Source organism: Taudactylus pleione, unplaced genomic scaffold, assembly GCF_031769625.1.
Source record: "Taudactylus pleione unplaced genomic scaffold, aTauple2 ptg001781l, whole genome shotgun sequence".
Lineage (NCBI taxonomy): Eukaryota > Metazoa > Chordata > Amphibia > Anura > Myobatrachidae > Taudactylus > Taudactylus pleione.
Genome location: NW_028286178.1, coordinates 1,360,729 through 1,380,359, shown reverse-complemented (window position 1 = coordinate 1,380,359; position 19,631 = coordinate 1,360,729). Strand labels below are relative to the sequence as shown.

The 19,631-nt window shown below is 44.2% G+C and overlaps 2 protein-coding genes across 2 annotated transcripts in view; one reads left to right on the top strand and one right to left on the bottom strand.

The window, feature by feature from the left end:
• LOC148436381 (uncharacterized) overlaps window positions 1-19,631 on the top strand; it is a 381,341-nt gene that overhangs the window by 23,247 nt on the left and 338,463 nt on the right. The window lies entirely within an intron of this gene.
• The window catches only part of LOC148436385 (uncharacterized), a 155,132-nt gene that overhangs the window by 42,497 nt on the left and 93,004 nt on the right, over window positions 1-19,631 (bottom strand). Inside the window, exons 12-13 of the mRNA XM_088464952.1 lie at window positions 15,461-16,152; window positions 14,957-15,124 (exon numbers count right to left, since the gene is read on the bottom strand). Coding sequence (XP_088321078.1) covers window positions 14,957-15,124; window positions 15,461-16,152 — 860 coding nt within the window. The remainder of the gene's footprint in view (window positions 1-14,956; window positions 15,125-15,460; window positions 16,153-19,631) is intronic.

Sequence of the window (19,631 nt, the reverse complement as noted above, 5' to 3'; positions counted from 1 at the left end):
GGAAATTACACTCTGCTTAACCACGTATTGGACTCTCTGAATACCGGAATAGACCATCCTGGGTGCTGATAATGCCCACTACCACCTTCCACTTTACCACACTACCATTGTTACTGGACATGCCACATTGACTTTTGTTTTGCTGCATCCTGCATGTCCGAGATAGCCCCACTTGTGTCATTGTGCACATTAGAATATTTGTTCATACCAACCAACCCACATCTATGATTGCTACATCTCTCTGTACATAACCAATATTCTGTGTACTGCTGCTGTCTATTGAGACCAGTAAACTATTACTGTATCTTACAACATTTTGGGTCCATTCTTCTTTTACACATCACCCAATCATTTATAACAATACCACTTAGCAATATGTCTGAGCGCTACACAAACCAATTTTCTAGTATCCCCACTCATGGCAGCAGCACTTACCTTAGTTATACAAACACATACTCTGTGCACAAGGGTATCCATCCTGATCTATATCTTGCCTATTTATTGGACCTACTTCTGTTTTGCTTTATTACACCTCATCTGCTACTAGTGGTGCTCATAATCTATATAGTACATTCCTAATTATCAATATTATCAATACGGGACATGGAGAAATTCGTAATGGTTCCTACCCCAGGAAAAACCCTCAGAAACAAATCGGGTAAACGTAGAGATATTGCTATCCTTGCAGAGCCTTCATCGCTAGTCGTGATGTCCTCTCAGCCTTCTCAGACGTCCTCTATGAGTACCACCAACTTACCACTCTCCACCCTGCCCCAAGCAGATGCTCCCCCTGCATTTCCATTAGTCTATGAAGACATGGTCAGAGCGATTAAGGATACAATGGCCCCAATCATGCAACAGCAGTCTGCTACGTCTGCGGCAGCTCTGAAAGAGGTAAAATCCCAACTTGATTCCACCGGTATCTAATGAACAGAAGACTAGTGAGCATGAACAAGATATCTTCGAATTGAAACAACAGGCAGTGTCCCTGCAAAAATCCAGCTACCAGCTGATCGGCAAAGTAGATGACTTGGAAAATCATTCCCGCCAGAATAATTTGCGTAAGGTAGGCCTTCCAGAAAGTCTGAGGGGCCCTGACCTCATCAAATTCCTACCCTCTGATCTACCACAGATTTTGGGAGTTGCTGATGTTATACCTGACTTTACTGTTGAAAGGGCGCACAGTTTAGGATCTTTCAACGATTCCTCACGCCCACGCACAATGATACTTTGTTGCTTGAACTCTGGGGGTCATTCAGACCCGCTCGCGAGCGGCAGGATGCTCGCAAGCAGGTCGATGTTCCCCACTGCGCATGCGCACGATGGAGGGTGCTCCGTCGTGCACATGCGTGAGACCCGACGAGCGACGGGCTTTCCATCGTCCGGGTCTCGCACCAAAGGGGGCGTCCTGTCAATGTTGATTGACAGCATGCCCCCTTTGGCGGGCGTGCCGGAGGCGTGCCTGCCAGACGGAGGCGTTCCCATGGGAACGCCTACCGTCTGAAGCCGGCCCCACTGACATCACTAGTGATGTCAGTGGGAGTGATTTGGGCTCTGATAGAGCCAAAATCACTCCAGGGCTTGTGGCAGGGAGACCCTACCGCAGGGTCTCCGTCGCAAGTCCGATGGTCGTGATGGTCAAGACCATCGCGACCATCTTTTTGGCCGCTCGCATATGCTGTGGGTGGTCACCCACAGCTATGAGAGCGGCCAGGAGGCCGCTCCATTTTCATGGAGGAGGGCCCTGATTCAGAGCGAGAGCTCTGGTCAGAGCGTTCAGCTCTGAATCAGGCCCTCTGCTCATAAAATGACTTTATGGTCTGCTGCTCATAAGACAGGATCATATGGAATAACCATCGCCTGCTCATTTTTCTAGACTAATCGGCCGAAGTCACTAGGGCCTGCAAGGAGATGAACCCTATCTGCTCAAAGCTTGTCCAGACAGAGGAAATTCGCTCTTCTTTATCTCGCTAAGCTCAGAATCTTCCAAGGTAAAGATTTTAAAGACTTTACTGTGCCCGCCGATGCCCGAGCGTACATGGAAGAGGAGGAGGAAGAGCGCATGGCTAATCCTGACTGATAGATTTCCTTTATATACCTGCTAAATATCATTTTCTGCTTATTGTCAGATTCTTGTACTGGACTCTCAGATACTGCTTTGCTCTAATACAATTAATACTTTGATTCTGTTGTGTGTTTTCCGATGATGGTGTTTCTATATTATTGCACTTTTATGTTGCTGCCCTGGGATATCATTGTTGGAACTTTGCAGCATATTTAAAATTGGTTTAATTCTAACCGATTTTTCTCTTTAGACTTTTGTGCTTTTCATGTTAGAAATATTCCGGCATATTATTATTTGTACATCTGATATTGATATGCCTATGTATAGATTTCTTTCTGATACTCTATATCAGTGGTGTCAAACTCAGGCCCTCCAGCTGCTGTGGGACTATATATCCCAGCATGCCCTGCCACAGTTTTAGCAAGTCCTAATAGCAAAATTCTGACAGTGCATGCTGGGATGTGTAGTTCCATTGCAGCTGAAGGGCCCGAGTTTGACACCACTGCTCTATATATTTTTATCAACATTATTACGGGGGGGCGCGTCTCTTCCTTGTTCTTGTATGTCTCTAACTGTATTCATACCGTGGATTATTTCTGTTTTATTTACATTTTTCCTTTTTTTTTCTCTGGTTCCTTCTTTTCCTTTTTTTTCTTCTGTTTTCATCTTTTTTCCGAGATTGGGAGATGTTCCAACTAATAAAATCGATGTTTTTTGTTCTATAGCAATGCGATGGTGTGCTTTTTTGGGTGGGATGTCTGCGCTATTTTCTCTAAACTCCCTAAATATTGAATAATATTAGAGTGTGTTCTTGGAATGTCCAAGGCATTAAGAGCCTGATTCAGAGGCGCTCGCTGTTTGCGAGCGCTCGCTCTGAATCAGGGCGGGATTTTTATTTATTTTTTTCTCCTGCCCACTCGCTAAGCTGTGGGTGCCCACCCACAGCTTGTTAGAGTGGGCTGGAGATGGTTGCGATTATCACGACCATCGGCATTGCGAGGAGACCCTAAGGTAGGGTCTCAGCACTCTCAATGCCGAGTGGACTTCCTGCTGTAATAGAGCAGGAAGTCCACTACCCGCCTACAAAATGGGGCGAGTCCCTTCCTCCCTACCCGCGGTTAGGGGTGAGCCCCTACCTGCCCACAAAATGGGGCGAGCTGTCGATCAACATCGACAGCTGCCCCATTTTGTTGCAAGCCCCGGAGCGAGTGAAGTTCTCACTCGCTACAGGGCTTGCGCACCGCACGTGTGCACTGGGCCACCATCGACCCGCTTGCGAGCGCTATGCTATGCGCTCGCAAGCGGGTCTGAATCAGGCCCCAATTCCCCTGTGAAATGTCACAAAATAACTTCATATCTCAATTTGAAAAAAGCTGATATATCATTTTTACAGGAAACAGACCTGATAGATTCGGAACATGTGAAATTATCTGTGTTGCGACAATAGGTTGTAGCTTTTTCATCGTATACCTCTAAAGCGAGTGGAGTTGCTATTCTTATACGGAAAGGGCTCCCATTTGTAGTTGAAAAGCAGATATCTGACCTAAATGCCCGATTTGTTATTCCTCAGATTACGCTTTCTGGTGTTCTTTACACTTTATGTGATATTTATGCCCCTACAAATTATGATCGTTCCTTTATTAAAGTATTGAGTAATAAGTTGTATCCCCGAGGCTCAACTCTTGGACTTACTGCGGCACCTGTCACCGGTCTATGTGTATTTCATCACAGTGGATCGCCACATCCGGAGTGACGAATTTACTATTCCCTGGCTACATCTGGGATTGATATCTACACACTGACGTGGACGCTGGGCGCAGTCACTCATTGGATTTGTTACATGCTTTTTATTCATATATTTCCTGTAAGTGTACATCTGTTATTAAAACCATCGTTTTCAGGGCATACTGCACTATTATTCTACTCTATCCTTATATTTCTCCATGTTTATGGTGTTACAAGAAGGAAGATCCAGCGGTATCTCTTTCTAGTGCTATATCAGTGGTATCCAGCCATTTGGAACTATCAAGTCCAATTTGATTTGGTGACTATTGATTGTATCTTTGTGGAAAACACATTGGTGTCCCATTTCTACATGTTTATTGGGGAGCACTTATAGGTCTTTTTGCACTATTGTGTATTCCTTATATTAAGGCTGAATGGATAAAAAATGGAAATCTCCATAGATAATTCTGAAGGGGGGGGGGCAGGGTGTTTAAGGGGTTACACCTCATAAGCTATTGGAGGTACTGAGCTGAAATTTGGCATGGATGGGTAGAACTGTCGTTCAGTGTTGCATGCCAAATTTCATAACAAAAACATAAAAATTAGGATTTTGGAGTAATCGAAAGCTCCAACTGTCAGTTTTTTCTGCCACTCTCAGTCAGGACCACCTTTGTGCTATTTTCTACGGGGGATGGTTGGGAAGGCATAACTCAGGGTAGGGGCAAATTTAGGGATTGTTTTATTAGGTAGCTATTGTTCCAGAATAGGGCCTTTTGGGGCTCAGGTAATTGAGAAAGTTACAGTTTTTAAACTATTACCTCACAAATCCGCCATTATAGAGATAGGAAGTTTCAAGTCCTTGCGCAGCCTCAATAGGAGCCTTCAGCAGGTGTACTCACTGTGGCTTTACTTGGGTGTACCAAGATGGCTGCCTCTAGCGGGTGGTAGCGATGGTGGGCTCTGGAGAAGAAAGCTGTCATTAGCTGTGGCCAGGACCAGGGGGAGGTGGGTAGCGGGCTTTAGCTGCAGCCAGTACCTGGGACAGTAGACAGCATCAGCGGCAGCAGTGCGGGCAGCAGCCGCAGTGCAGGCGGCGGTGGTGCGGGTGGCAGGACCCAGGGAAGGTAGCAGGAGACAGATGCAGGCTCGGATCTGAAAAATCTGTGATACCTGCATCTGTGTTTAAATAAACAAACAGAAGCAGGGACGGATCAGTGAGACCCGACTGTGCTTCTGTGTTTGAAAATAAAAAACCTGTGTTAAAAAATAAATAAATACATTTGTGCCGCCCCCAAAAAAACCTAACCAGCACTGGGCTTTGGAGACCCAGTACTGGTACTGCTAAATACAGGGGACATATGATGTAGGGGTCCCCTGCATTAAGCACAACCAGCCCCTGGCTTTTCAGAACCAGTCCAGGTTGCCAAAATATGGGGGACCAATGATGTAGGGGTCCCCCGTATTCAGCACAACCAGCACTGGCCTCTGAGCCAGTCCTAGTTCTGGAAATACAGGGGGAAAAAATGCGGCAAAACAAAAAAAACAAAAATACCCGGACCCATGCTAATGACAGCTCCGCCATGGGATTTCAGTACAGAATTCCCAGTGCAGAGCGCTCATTGGCTGGGAGAGGTGAGCCTTCCGCCTCTTAGCCAATGAGCTATTCTCACCATTGACTTCAATGGTGAGAACCGCAGGTGCCCATTTAAAATATGGCGCCTCAGCACCATTTTTGAAATTCAAAGATGGCCGCCGCAAGCCTATCATGACTTGCGACATCATTGCCCCACCCCCTCAGTTGCCTTATATAAAGCCAGCATGAGGCGCAGTCCGGCCAGTATGTCAGCCGAGTGGCAGCAATGAAGTGCTGCCAAAGACAGAAGACGCCGGGGAAGTCCTAGATGGGCGGTGGCCATGCAAAAGAGCACCCTCCAGGTGAAAATGCAGTGGAAGCCCTGGGGCAGGTGGCAGCCATGTAAAAGAGCTTAAAGGCTGCTGCCCCCCAGGTGAAGGAGCAGAACAAAAAATGTTAAAACAATAGGTCTGTTTTTTAATATATTTCTTTTACAGAGGTACTGTAGGTACCAGGGGGCCATTAATGCCCTGCTTGCTGGTACTTGTGGTTCTCCAAGTACCAGCATGTGGGGGAGGCTTGCTGGGCCCTGTAGTTCTACTGCAAAGACAATATTATAATTCTATTTTTTTACACCACATTACACTATCAACCTGGCACCCACCTCCCCAGGGGTCCGGCGATAGCCCCGGACTATCAGCCTGGGGTGCCCTAGAGAGGGGGACCACTTTATTGGAGGTCCCCAGGGATCCCCAGCCTGGGCTGACTAGCGGTCAGGGTTAATGCTTCGGCTGGGGGGCCTGGTGTAAGGGCTCCCCTGGCTGTGGCATCAGCCCCCCACTAGAAAAAGTCCGGTGCTGGTTCTGGTAAATACAGAGGAACCATACTTTTTTTCCCCTGCATTTCCAGGACCAGCTCAGAGCCCAGTGCTGGTTGTGCTGAATACGGGGGACCCCAACGTCATTTGTCCCCCATATTTTGGCAACCAGGACTGGTTCAGAAAAGCCTGGTGATGGTTGTGCCTAATACAGAGGACCCCTACGTCATTTGTACTCCATATTTTCACAACCAGGACCGGCAGTGAAAAGCCAGGGGCTGTTTGTGTTTGGGGGGGATGTCCCTTTTTGTACTTTACACAAATTTACATTTTAACACAGATGTCCAGTGCCAGTGAGCACCGCTGATGCCCGTGCACTGCTGCCACAAGTCCACATGCTGCTGCCCCGCACTCCTGCAGCCCGCTTCCACAGCTGTCTCACCCTGTGCATCCTCAAAACACCTCTTGTGTGCTGGCCTTCCTCCACCTGCACGAATGTACCATTTTGTTGCCCTTCTCCCATGCAGGTGGCCCAGTTTGCTCCTCCAAACCCTGATAGTTAATACATTTTAAAAAAGCAATGAAATTCCATAGACAAAAAACCTTCCGGTGTCACATGTCTCATTAGGGCTTCTTAGACATGATCTGAAATTTCACAAAACCTATTGAATTTCTGCCACTCAAACTTTAAAAAGCAATGAAATTACGATCATTAAGGCTGACTCCTTAGTGGACGTGTTCCTTGTGTAATACAGATAAGGTATGCCATGATACCATGTGGTTAACTGCAGATTCAGCACTCTTACAGAATGAGATTGCTGTCACTCACAAAATGGTGGAGCTGCTAAATCACAGAATTGTGTGCTCATTGGAATACACCAGAGCCGTAACTAAACTTTTTGGTACCCTTTGCCAGAGAGAGCATTGGTGCCCTCCCTCCACCATTTTATAAATAGAGACATTAGATAGTGCACCTGAATAAAGGCCATGGCCTCATGGGGAAGGGCCAGGGAAGAGAATGCTGAATCTGCAGTTAACCACAGGGTGTGATAGCATACCATATCTGTATTACGCAAGGAACACGTCCATTAAGGCGTTAGCCTTAATGATCGTCATTTTATTGCTTTTTGAAGTTTAATGGGACAGGTGAAACCATAAGTTTTTTGTCTATGGAATATTACTTAACAACCAAATGATAATCTCTTTCTATGCCATTTGTATCTAAAGTAAAGTAACAATATAAAGTTTCTTCAATTTCTCTCTCTCTCATTTTTTCCCTTATTTTTATTTGTCCCTCTTTTTTTAATGTTGAAAATATTGGTATTTGCACCTTATGTTTATGGTTACTATGGAGTGTGAGATAGAGGATAATGCTAAACCTTCTATCGATTTTCATCATACGCCACTAATACTCCATATTGTATGATTTGCAATGATTGTTATTACTTTAATTATATACTGGTGTATTTTGTTTATACTACGCTGTTTCTAGTAAAAAAATATTCTTTTTTAATGTATATTACCCCTTATGTTGACTAATCTCCATATGGTTTTTTTTCTTTGTATTGTATTTTGGATACCAATAAAAAAAAGGTTTAAAATAAAAAAAAAAACATGATGGAAACCAAATGAGCCATGAATGGACCTAAAGGCTTTACCTCACCAAATATAGCTGAGTGGCTCTAACACTATGGTCAGCTATATGGTAATGATGGGAGTTGGTTTGTTTTTAGTGGTTAATGGTTTATCCAAAGATGGTGAGGTTCCGATGTTTCCTCACAATAGTGTTGTTCCGATGTTGGCTCAGTGTAACGCGCTCCCGTTGCCTCTCCCTGCCTAATGCAGAGCATTATCAGTCAGGCATGCAGCACAGGAGCAGGTGTCTTGGGTGGCGGGCAGTCACTCTGAGCCTGTCACTGTGTCTATGACGTGATGGTGGTACTCAGCGTATCACTACCTGCCAATGACTGAGTGCCCGGCTGACTGGTTAAGCTCACAGTCTGTCAGGGCAGTCACATGGGTCGCGGAGCAATGTGTGATCACTGCAGAGCATGAAGCACAGCAGCAGCCAGTCCACCACTATTAGTAACAGGAGGAGTCAGCTCAGCCAGCCCTGAGGAGATGATGAGGAGTCTTGTGTGGTAACATCGGAAGCCATCGATGTTCCGGGATCAGTGCTTAGGCCTAAACAATGTTGTGTAATGAATGCTAATTACACTGACACTATGTTCTCCTTATGTCCAATCCCTACTATAATACAAACATCTGTAACACTAGTTATTAACGTTGTCATGTGAGAAAATGTGATTTACCATAGATGGTTCCAGCAATAATGTAACTTCCTCCAGTCCTGTGACTAAAGGTGGGGAATGTGCAGAGGGGCAGCTACATGTGTCCATGTATAAGGTGGTATTGTCCTATTATATCAGTATGACTGACAGAGCAGATAGACACATTACTGACATAGGGAGACGCTGTGACCCAGACAGGCTCATACACAGGTCCTTGTACCCATTACACCAACTTATACACACAGGTCCTTGCACCCATTACACCAACTTATACACACAGGTCCTTGCACCCATTACACCACATTATACACAGGTCCTCATACCCATTACACCACACTATACGCAGGTCCTCGTACCCGTTACCCCACATTATACACAGGTCCTCGTACCCATTACACCACATTATACACAGGTCCTCGTACCCATTACACCACATTATACACAGGTCCTCGTACCCATTACACCACACTATACACAGGTCCTCGTACCCATTACACCACATTATACAAAGGTCCTCGTACCCATTACACCAAATTATACACGGATCCTCGTACCCATTACACCACATTATACACGGGTCCTCGTACCCATTACACACGGGTCCTCGTACCCATTACACCGCATTACACACGGGTCCTCGTACCCATTACCCCGCATTAGACACGGGTCCTCGTACCCATTACACCACATTACACACGGGTCCTCGTACCCATTACACACGGGTCCTCGTACCCATTACACCACATTACACACGGGTCCTCGTACCCATTACACCACATTACACACGGGTCCTCGTACCCATTACACCACATTACACACGGGTCCTCGTACCCATTACACCACATTACACACGGGTCCTCGTACCCATTACACCACATTACACACGGGTCCTCGTACCCATTACACCGCATTACACACGGGTCCTCATACCCATTACACCGCATTACACACGGGTCCTCGTACCCATTACACCGCATTACACATTACACACGGGTCCTCGTACCCATTACACCGCATTACACACGGGTCCTCGTACCCATTACACCGCATTACACACGGGTCCTCGTACCCATTACACCGCATTACACACGGGTCCTCGTACCCATTACACCGCATTACACACGGGTCCTCGTACCCATTACACCGCATTACACACGGGTCCTCGTACCCATTACACCACATTATACACGGGTCCTGGTACCCATTACACCACATTATACACGGGTCCTGGTACCCATTACACCACATTATACACAGGTCCTTGTACCCATTACACCACATTATACACAGGTCCTCGTACCCATTACACCACATTATACACAGGTCCTTGTACCCATTACACCACATTATACACAGGTCCTCGTACCCATTACACCACATTATACACGGGTCCTGGTACCCATTACACCACATTATACACAGGTCCTTGTACCCATTACACCACATTATACACAGGTCCTCGTACCCATTACACCACATTATACACAGGTCCTTGTACCCATTACACCACATTATACACAGATCCTTGTACCCATTACACCACATTATGGGCTTTACGTACATTTGTAGTTTTTTTTTCAATTATATTTCCCGATTACTGACCATTATATTATTATATATCACCTTCTCCCTCGTTTCCCCCACACCTCGCCCTTTCCTTTAAGGGGCCTATCCATTAGCAGATAAATTTGAAAGATGAACGATTTATCGTTCAATTTATCTGCTAATGGATAGTAGGCTCTGAATGATAAAATTGCGCACTCCCGCGGCTGACAAATTTTGTCTTTTGTCTCTCCAACATGTTGGTCAATTATCGTTTATCACTGACAGATATTAGATATATCTGTTGCGGTAAACGACGAACGATTTTTTTAATGTAAATGAATAGAAACATAAAAAAAAAAAATCCACTCCCAGAATGATGTCATGCGATATCGTTCGTCGTTTGCAAAAAATCTGTCATGTACATGTCAGATATCTGTCACAGCAGCCCCAGGCGTTTTCAAAATATAAATCTTTTGTCTTTTGTCTATCAGAAAGATCTGCTAATGGATAGGCCCCTTTACACCCAAGTTATACTAAACACAGCAGTGAGGCAGAATTTTCTACATCAGAGTCATTTTATTGCAAGATTACAATATAGTTTCCTCCTGTAGTAACACTTGGAATGTTATTTATTGCATACGTAATAACACAGTTTACTTTAATATTGTGTGAATGCGGCAAGAAAAGCAGATTATAAAATGAGCAGCTGCTGTATCCTGCAAACCTGGGGGCAGACACACAAGCAGCAGATAATGTGGGTGGTGCTGGAAATCTGTAACTAAAGAGAATGGTAACAGCAGCACAGAGTAATTCAGCTCATATAACTCCATTACAACTATGATCAGACAAGACTGACATGGATACAGCTAGGTAACAGAACAGAGTAATGATGTGAGGCTCCCGGCATACTGGTGTAGTGACGCTGTGCTGTGCACCTGTATATAGATAACAGATCATACATCCAATGCTCAGAGATGTGCAGCATCCTGGCATTTTCCATCAGGTGGGGTCTGTACGTATTAGGAGCCATCTGTGAGGAATAGCTGTCCTGGCTTTCTCTCTTTGGTATAATATGGTCCTTACATTAATGATGAGAGTAACATCCTGCACATAATAGTCCTGTAACGTCCAGTTACTCATACAGAGCAATTCCTGTTATTATTCATGGCTTGTGTACAATATGTCATTTCTGTATTACTCATGTATTATAAGCTGCAGGATATGATACTCGCACAGTGCTGTCATTCCCTCCATGGCATACATACAATAGAGATGACTTATTATCTAATACATATGTACTAACATAATGCTGATATATACCATGATAGGAGGTAATGACAGGACAGGCCAGTGTATCCATGCAGGTGCCCATCAGAGAGCAAATCCCCAACACCAGAGCGGTGTCACAGTGACAGGAGACAGGAGAGAGGGGCACACGTGTAAGACAAAACCTTTCTTATTTGGGTATGAGAAATGGATACTAAGACAGTCACAGTATAAAGATACTAAGAGCAAAGTTAGGATAAAGCTAAAAGACAGAGCAATAAAAACTGCATAACAAGAACCTGGGAATACAAAGAGCTGGTGCAGCCCCAATATATACCTATAATCACCTATATATATACACCTATAATCACCCCAATATATACCTATAATCACCTCAATATATACCTATAATCACCCCAATATATACCTATAATCACCCCAATATATAGCTATAATCACCCCAATATATACCTATAATCACCCCTATACCTATAATCACCCCAATATATACCTATAATCACCCCTATACCTATAATCACCCCAATATATACCTATAATCACCCCAATATATACCTATAATCACCCCAATATATACCTATAATCACCCCAATATACACCTATAATCACCGGTACCTAAAGTGACAGAGTAATACAGCTTTATGTCAGTTTATATCCAGTTCTGAATGAGACATAGGGCCATATTCAATTTGGAGCGAAAAGTCAGTTGCCGGACTTTTCGCCGTCATCGCAGGTTGCAGGGTTGAAAACTTATCGCGCTCGTCCCCACGTATCCCCGTATTCAATTCCAAATCGTTGAAAACGGGACCCGGCAAAAAAATGAAATCAGCAAAAAGTCGTCATTTTTGCCCAAATCATTCTGACACCCTCCAAAAGATGCTCTGACATGGGGGTTCACTATGGGTACCCCCGAATAGCCCTGTAGAAAGGTATTTGGGGTCTTTAAATGGTCTCAATAGGTGATATTTAGTGTCTTTGCACAAGTGGTGAAGAATAGCATTTAGCAGTATTTTGGGGGTGAAAATAAGGTGTCCCATCAAATTTGGGGTACAAGAAAATGAGTACTGGCATATTTTAAAGTGGCTAATGTGAAGTTTTAAAAATCATGAAAAATCCACCTGATGCAACCACCTGCAATAAAAAAAACACCTGGGGCATACTTGGGGCCCCCCCCCCGAAATCTATTTTGCTAGTTAGAAGTTTGTCCCCCAACTTTTTTTTTTCGCCCCCAAAATGAAAGTACCTTTTCTGGGGTTTCCTGTGGTGCTTTTAAAACATTTTTAAACACAGAACATCTTTTGGGGACTGTCCAAGGGGTGTAGGGTGTTTTTTTTTTTTAAGTTTGTACCCCAAAACCCCAGTTCTACACTTTATGTTGCCTCCTATTCATAGGTGATACTTTTTCCCTAGGTCTGATACATTTACTTCGCTCCGGCGAAAAGTCCTGAAAATTGAATACAGGGATAAGTCAGACCTGCAAAAATGATGTCTTTTCGCAGCCTAATTGAGTATGGTCCATAGTAATTGTCTGACTGACCAATACTGACCCGGCTTATGCCTGACGCTTGTTCTCCTGTGGCCCTGACCTCATACCCTGGTCTATAGATGACTGCCCTGTCCCTAGCTCTGTTATTTTCTTTTGCCAGCTGTGGCCTAGTGTGACCAGCCCATGAGACACAACTCACCCTCATGCAGAAACCTCTATACTTCCTTGTGACATCTCTGGTAACATCAGTGTTTCCACTAAATCCCGTCTTACAGCAAATCACTAGATCTTACACCTAGGCCATCACAGAACATGTGCACCACCAAGAGGACAACTGGGCACTATTCCAGCTTTACTAACAATGTACAAAAACATTCAGGTCAAAAAAGTGTGGGAAATACTAACAAACAAGCGCCACGCGCATCTGTGTTACCCCACATGGACGTCAGACAGGTCCGTGCGGTGTCTGGTTTTCTTGTTACCAAACTCTTTGAGCTCATATTTTTGTAAGTTTATAACAGTGCAGGACATACTGAGGACAATCTGTACTGATCCTACTTAACCTGTGATGTCCCTGTATTATTCCTCCATTACTACGTACCCTGCTCACATCTGTATTCTGCTGGGGATACCGGGAGCCTGATGCACCTAATGGACATTGCTGTTAGTGGTTTATACCAGGACCAGCAGCTTCCTGTGTCCCTACACTAACAACATTACCTAATAATGTATAAATTACATAAGTGATCATGATTTTAATGTTCTTATCCTTTGGAATAGTGAAACTGCTTAATTCTAATTAGATCCTCTGTAACCTAGACATCAGACTGCTGTAAGGAGATTAGAGATCCATTTACCAGGAAACCCAAACAGAGAATACTGGATCCAGTGAGATAAAATCAGAGGTTACAGATGTCATTATATCACCCATCTCACCCCGTCACATACAGCCCAGTCATCACATGATGTCATAGTTTCCCACTTTCCATATTACATCCCCAGCACATTGTCATGGTGACAGATTAGTTATGTCCCTATATTACATCATGTGGTCTTGTTATTTCATAAATAGGCCAATAGCACAATAATAATTTAATACAGAACTTCCCAAACTCCCCCATTACAGGCCAGAGCTTAAGGATATCCATGCTTCAGTCCAAATGGTTAAATTAAGTAACCTGTGCTCAAGCATGGATTATCCTTAATACCTGGCCTGTAATAGCGGAGTTTGGGAACATCTGATCTTATAGAATAAGGAAACTGAAAGCCATTACATGAGGAACCTGTTGGAGCCCTATGTTGGTGACATCCGTGTGGATATATAATAAAGTGTAATATATTAGTATATAGGGGCTGATTCAGCAGAGGACACAATGACGATAGTTACGCAGATAGAGCGATTGTCTCCCATCACACCTACATATAAGTCACACTGCGCACACACAGCGTTCACATTGCTATTACGGACGCACAGAGGAATTCATCACATAGTGAGTGGCAGGGTGACTGTGTTTCAGGGAGGTAGCAGGGGGGTGGACAGAAAACTGCAGCCGTGTCTGTCCGTGTGATCACCATGTCATGGGTGTGTCTGTCCGTGTGATTGCCATGTCATGCAGGCGTGTCTGTCTGTGTGATCACCATGTCATGGGCATGATTAAATTAGCCATAGCGATGGCAGCTGCACCTCTCTGCATGTCAGGAGAGCTGCAGTGTTTGCGGCTGGTCAGACCTGATGTAAATGCTGTGTGACTGCTCAATGTGCGGAGATGGTACCGATTACACAGAAGGGTGACATTGGACGATAATGAAAAGGCAGCAGTGGGCGTGGTTATGGTGGTCGTACCTCGGCATTAGCATATATTAGTACCTGCGATCTGTAAGAGACTGCAGCTGCATTTGCTTCCGCTGCTGAATCAGACCCACAGTGTGATAATGCAAATGTCATTTACCCTTCATCAAGCAGGGACAGCAATCTAGGCTAAAACTGTATTTATGCCTCTTTGAAAATGTTCAATAAAATGACAGTACTGCAAATACCGCTGCAATTTCTATATATTTCTATAGGCTCATACACATTGTTTTTCTCCTGTGTGACGTTTCTGATGACTAAAAAGAGCAGATTTCGTTGTAAAACATTTCCCACATTCAGAACATGGAAATGGTTTCTCACCTGTGTGACTTCTCTGATGTACAACAAGATATGGTTTACGTGTAAAACTTTTCCCACATTCAGAACATGCAAATGGTTTCTCACCTGTGTGACTTCTCTGATGTGCAACTAGATATGATTTCTGTGTAAAACATTTCCCACACTGAGAACATGAAAATGGTTTCTCACCTATGTGACTTCTGAGATGGGCAACAAGAGCTGATTTCTGTGTAAACAATTTCCCACACTCAGGACACGGAAATAGTTTCTCACCAGTGTGACATCTCTGATGTATAACAAGCTGTGATTTTTGTGCAAAGCATTTCCCACACTCAGGACATGGAAATGGTTTCTCACCTGTGTGACATCTCTGATGTGTAACAAGATCTGATTTAAATGTAAAACATTTCCCACACTCAAAACATGAAAATGGCCTCTCACGCGAGTGAGTTCTCTTATGAGAAGCAAGTATTGAATAGCATGTAAAATATTTCCCACACTCAGAGCATGGAAATGATTTCTCACCTGTGTGACGTCTCTGATGTTTAACAAGTTCTGATTTCTGTGTAAAACATTTCCCACACTCAGAGCATGAAAAAGGTTTCTCACCTGTGTGACTTCTCTGATGTTTAACAAGATGTGATTTCTGTGTAAAACATTTCCCACACTCAGGACATGAAAATGGTTTCTCACCTGTGTGACGTCTTTGATGTACAACAAGTTCTGATTTCTGTGCAAAACATTTCCCACACTCAAGACATGTAAATGGTTTCTCACCTGTGTGACGTCTTTGATGTCGAACAAGTTCTGATTTCTGTGTAAAACATTTCCCACACTCAGAGCATGAAAAAGGTTTCTCACCTGTGTGACTTCTCTGATGTTCAACAAGATTTGATTTCCGTTTAAAACATTTCCCACACTCATGACATGTAAACGGTTTCTCACCTGTGTGACGTCTCTGATGTGTAACTAGATCTGATTTCTGTGTAAAATATTTCCCACACTCAGAGCATGGAAATGGTTTCTCACCTGTGTGACATCTCTGATGTCTAACAAGATCTGATTTAAATGTAAAACATTTCCCACACTCAGAACATGAAAATGGCCTCTCACCTGTGTGACGTCTGTGATGTGAAACAAGACTTGATTTCTGTGTAAAACATTTCCCACACTCAAAACATGGAAATGGTTTCTCACCTGTGTGACTTCTGTGATGTCTAACAAGAACTGATTTAAGTGTAAAACATTTCCCACACCCAGAACACAGAAAAGGCCTTTCAGCTGCGTGAACTCTCTTCTGATGTATAGAAAGACTGATCTGCTTGGTAAATCCTTTCCCACATTCAGAACATGACAATGGTTTATCACCTGTGTGTTCTGAGCTGTGTGTAACACTAATGGGATTATCAGGGGAGCATTCCTCATGGTTATAGGGATCAGATGATATATATGCACTGTGAGATGCTGGATGTATACTGGGGGTAATGGGGTTTTCTCCTGGAGAGTCCTGAGAGAAGTTATCTAGGTCACAACCTGGAGATAATATGAGACGTCTCCCCGAGTTATTCCTGCTGCTTTGTCCATCTGCTGGGAACAGAATAAATATATGGGAATTAGCCTCCCTGCAGAGCTATACCATACTGTGTAACTATAATAAGACGTCCCCGTATGTACCCCAACATCTCCATACTGTGTAACTATAATAAGACGTGCCCGGCTGTACCCCAACATCTCATACTGTGTAACTATAAGACATGCCCGGCTGTACCCCTACATATCCATACTGTGTAATGATAATAAGATCTCCATCTCAGTATGTGTAACAGAGTGCAGGCATGGTCTATACATTATATCACACACAGGACATACTAGCTGTATCCTGCTGTGTCCTCACACTCTCCGGATCTCCATCTCAGTATGTGTAACAGAGTGCAGGCATGGTCTATACATTATATCACACACAGGTCATACTAGCTGTACCCTGCTGTGTCCTCACACTCTCTGGATCTCCATCTCAGTATGTGTAACAGAGTGCAGGCATGGTCTATACAATATATCACACACAGGTCACACTAACTGCACCCTGCTGTGTCCTCACACTCTCCGGATCTCCATTTCAGTATGTGTAACAGAGTGCAGGCATGGTCTATACATTATATCACACACAGGTCATACTAGCTGCACTCTGCTGTGTCCTCACACACTCTGAATCTTCATCACAGTATGTGTAACAGGGTGCGGGCATGGTCTATACATTATATCACACACAGGACATACTAGCTGCACCCTGCTGTGTCCTCACACTCTCCTGATCTCCATCTCAGTATGTGTAACACAGTGCAGGCATGGTCTATACATTATATCACACACAGGTCATACTAGCTGCATCCTGCTGTGTCCTCACACTCTCCATATCTCCATCTCAGTATGTGTAACAGAGTGCAGGCATGGTCTATACATTATATCACACACAGGACATACTAGCTGCACCCTGCTGTGTCCTCACACTCTCCATATCTCCATCTCAGTATGTGTAACAGAGTGCAGGCATGGTCTATACATTATATCACACACAGGACATACTAGCTGCACTCTGCTGTGTCCTCACACTCTCCGGATCTCCATCTCAGTATGTGTAACAGAGTGCAGGAATGGTCTATACATTATATCACACACAGGACATACTAGCTGTATCCTGCTGTGTCCTCACACTCTCCGGATCTCCATCTCAGTATGTGTAACAGAGTGCAGGCATGGTCTATACATTATATCACACACAGGTCATACTAGCTGCACTCTGCTGTGTCCTTACACTCTCAATATCTCCATCTCAGTATGTGTAACAGAGTGCAGGCATGGTCTATACATTATATCACACACAGGTCATACTAGCTGCACCCTGCTATGTCCTCACACTCTCCATATCTCGATCTCAGTATGTGTAACAGAGTGCAGGCATGGTCTATACATTATATCACACACACGTCATACTAGCTGCATCCTGCTGTGTCCTCACACTCTCCATATCTCCATCTCAGTATGTGTAACAGAGTGCAGGCATGGTCTATACATTATATCACACACAGGTCATACTAGCTGCACCCTGCTGTGTCCTCACACTCTCCATATCTCGATCTCAGTATGTGTAACAGAGTGCAGGCATGGTCTATACATTATATCACACACAGGAAATACTAGCTGTACCCTGCTGTGTCCTCACACTCTCCTGATCTCCATCTCAGTATGTGTAACAGAGTGCAGGCATGGCCTATACATTATATCACACATAGGTCATACTAGCTGCATCCTGCTGTGTCCTCACACTCTCCATATCTCCATCTCAGTATGTGTAACAGAGTGCGGGCATGGTCTATACATTATATCACACACAGCACATACTAGCTGTATCCTGCTGTGTCCTCACACTCTCCATATATCCATCTCAGTATGTGTAACAGAGTGCAGGCATGGTCTATACATTATATCACACACAGGACATACTAGCTGCACCCTGCTGTGTCCTCACACTCTCCATATCTCCATCTCAGTATGTGTAACAGAGTGCAGGCATGGTCTATACATTATATCACACACAGGTCATACTAGCTGTATCCTCACACTCTCCATATCTCCATCTCAGTATGTGTAACAGAGTGCAGGCATGGTCTATACATTATATCACACACAGGTCATACTAGCTGTATCCTGCTGTGTCCTCACACTCTCCATATCTCCATCTCAGTATGTGTAACAGAGTGCAGGCATGGTCTATACATTATATCACACACAGGTCATACGAGCTGCACCCTGCTGTGTCCTCACACTCTCCGTATCTCCATCTCAGTATGTGTAACAGAGTGCAGGCATGGTCTATACATTATATCACACACAGGACATACTAGCTGTATCCTGCTGTGTCCTCACACTCTCCATATCTCCATCTCAGTATGTGTAACAGAGTGCAGGCATGGTCTATACATTATATCACACACAGGTCATACTAGCTGTATCCTGCTGTGTCCTCACACTCTCCATATCTCCATCTCAGTATGTGTAACAGAGTGCAGGCATGGTCTATACATTATATCACACACAGGTCATACTAGCTGTATCCTGCTGTGTCCTCACACTCTCCATATCTCCATCTCAGTATGTGTAACAGAGTGCAGGCATGGTCTATACATTATATCACACACAGGTCATACTAGCTGCATCCTGCTGTGTCCTCACACTCTCCATATCTCCATCTCAGTATGTGTAACAGAGTGCAGGCATGGTCTATACATTATATCACACACAGGACATACTAGCTGTATCCTGCTGTGTCCTCACACTCTCCATATCTCCATCTCAGTATGTGTAACAGAGTGCAGGCATGGTCTATACATTATATCACACACACAGGACATACTAGCTGTATCCTGCTGTGTCCTCACACTCTCCATATCTCCATCTCAGTATGTGTAACAGAGTGCAGGCATGGTCTATACATTATATCACACACAGGACATACTAGCTGTATCCTGCTGTGTCCTCACACTCTCCATATCTCCATCTCAGTATGTGTAACAGAGTGCAGGCATGGTCTATACATTATATCACACACAGGTCATACTAGCTGTATCCTGCTGTGTCCTCACACTCTCCATATCTCCATCTCAGTATGTGTAACAGAGTGCAGGCATGGTCTATACAT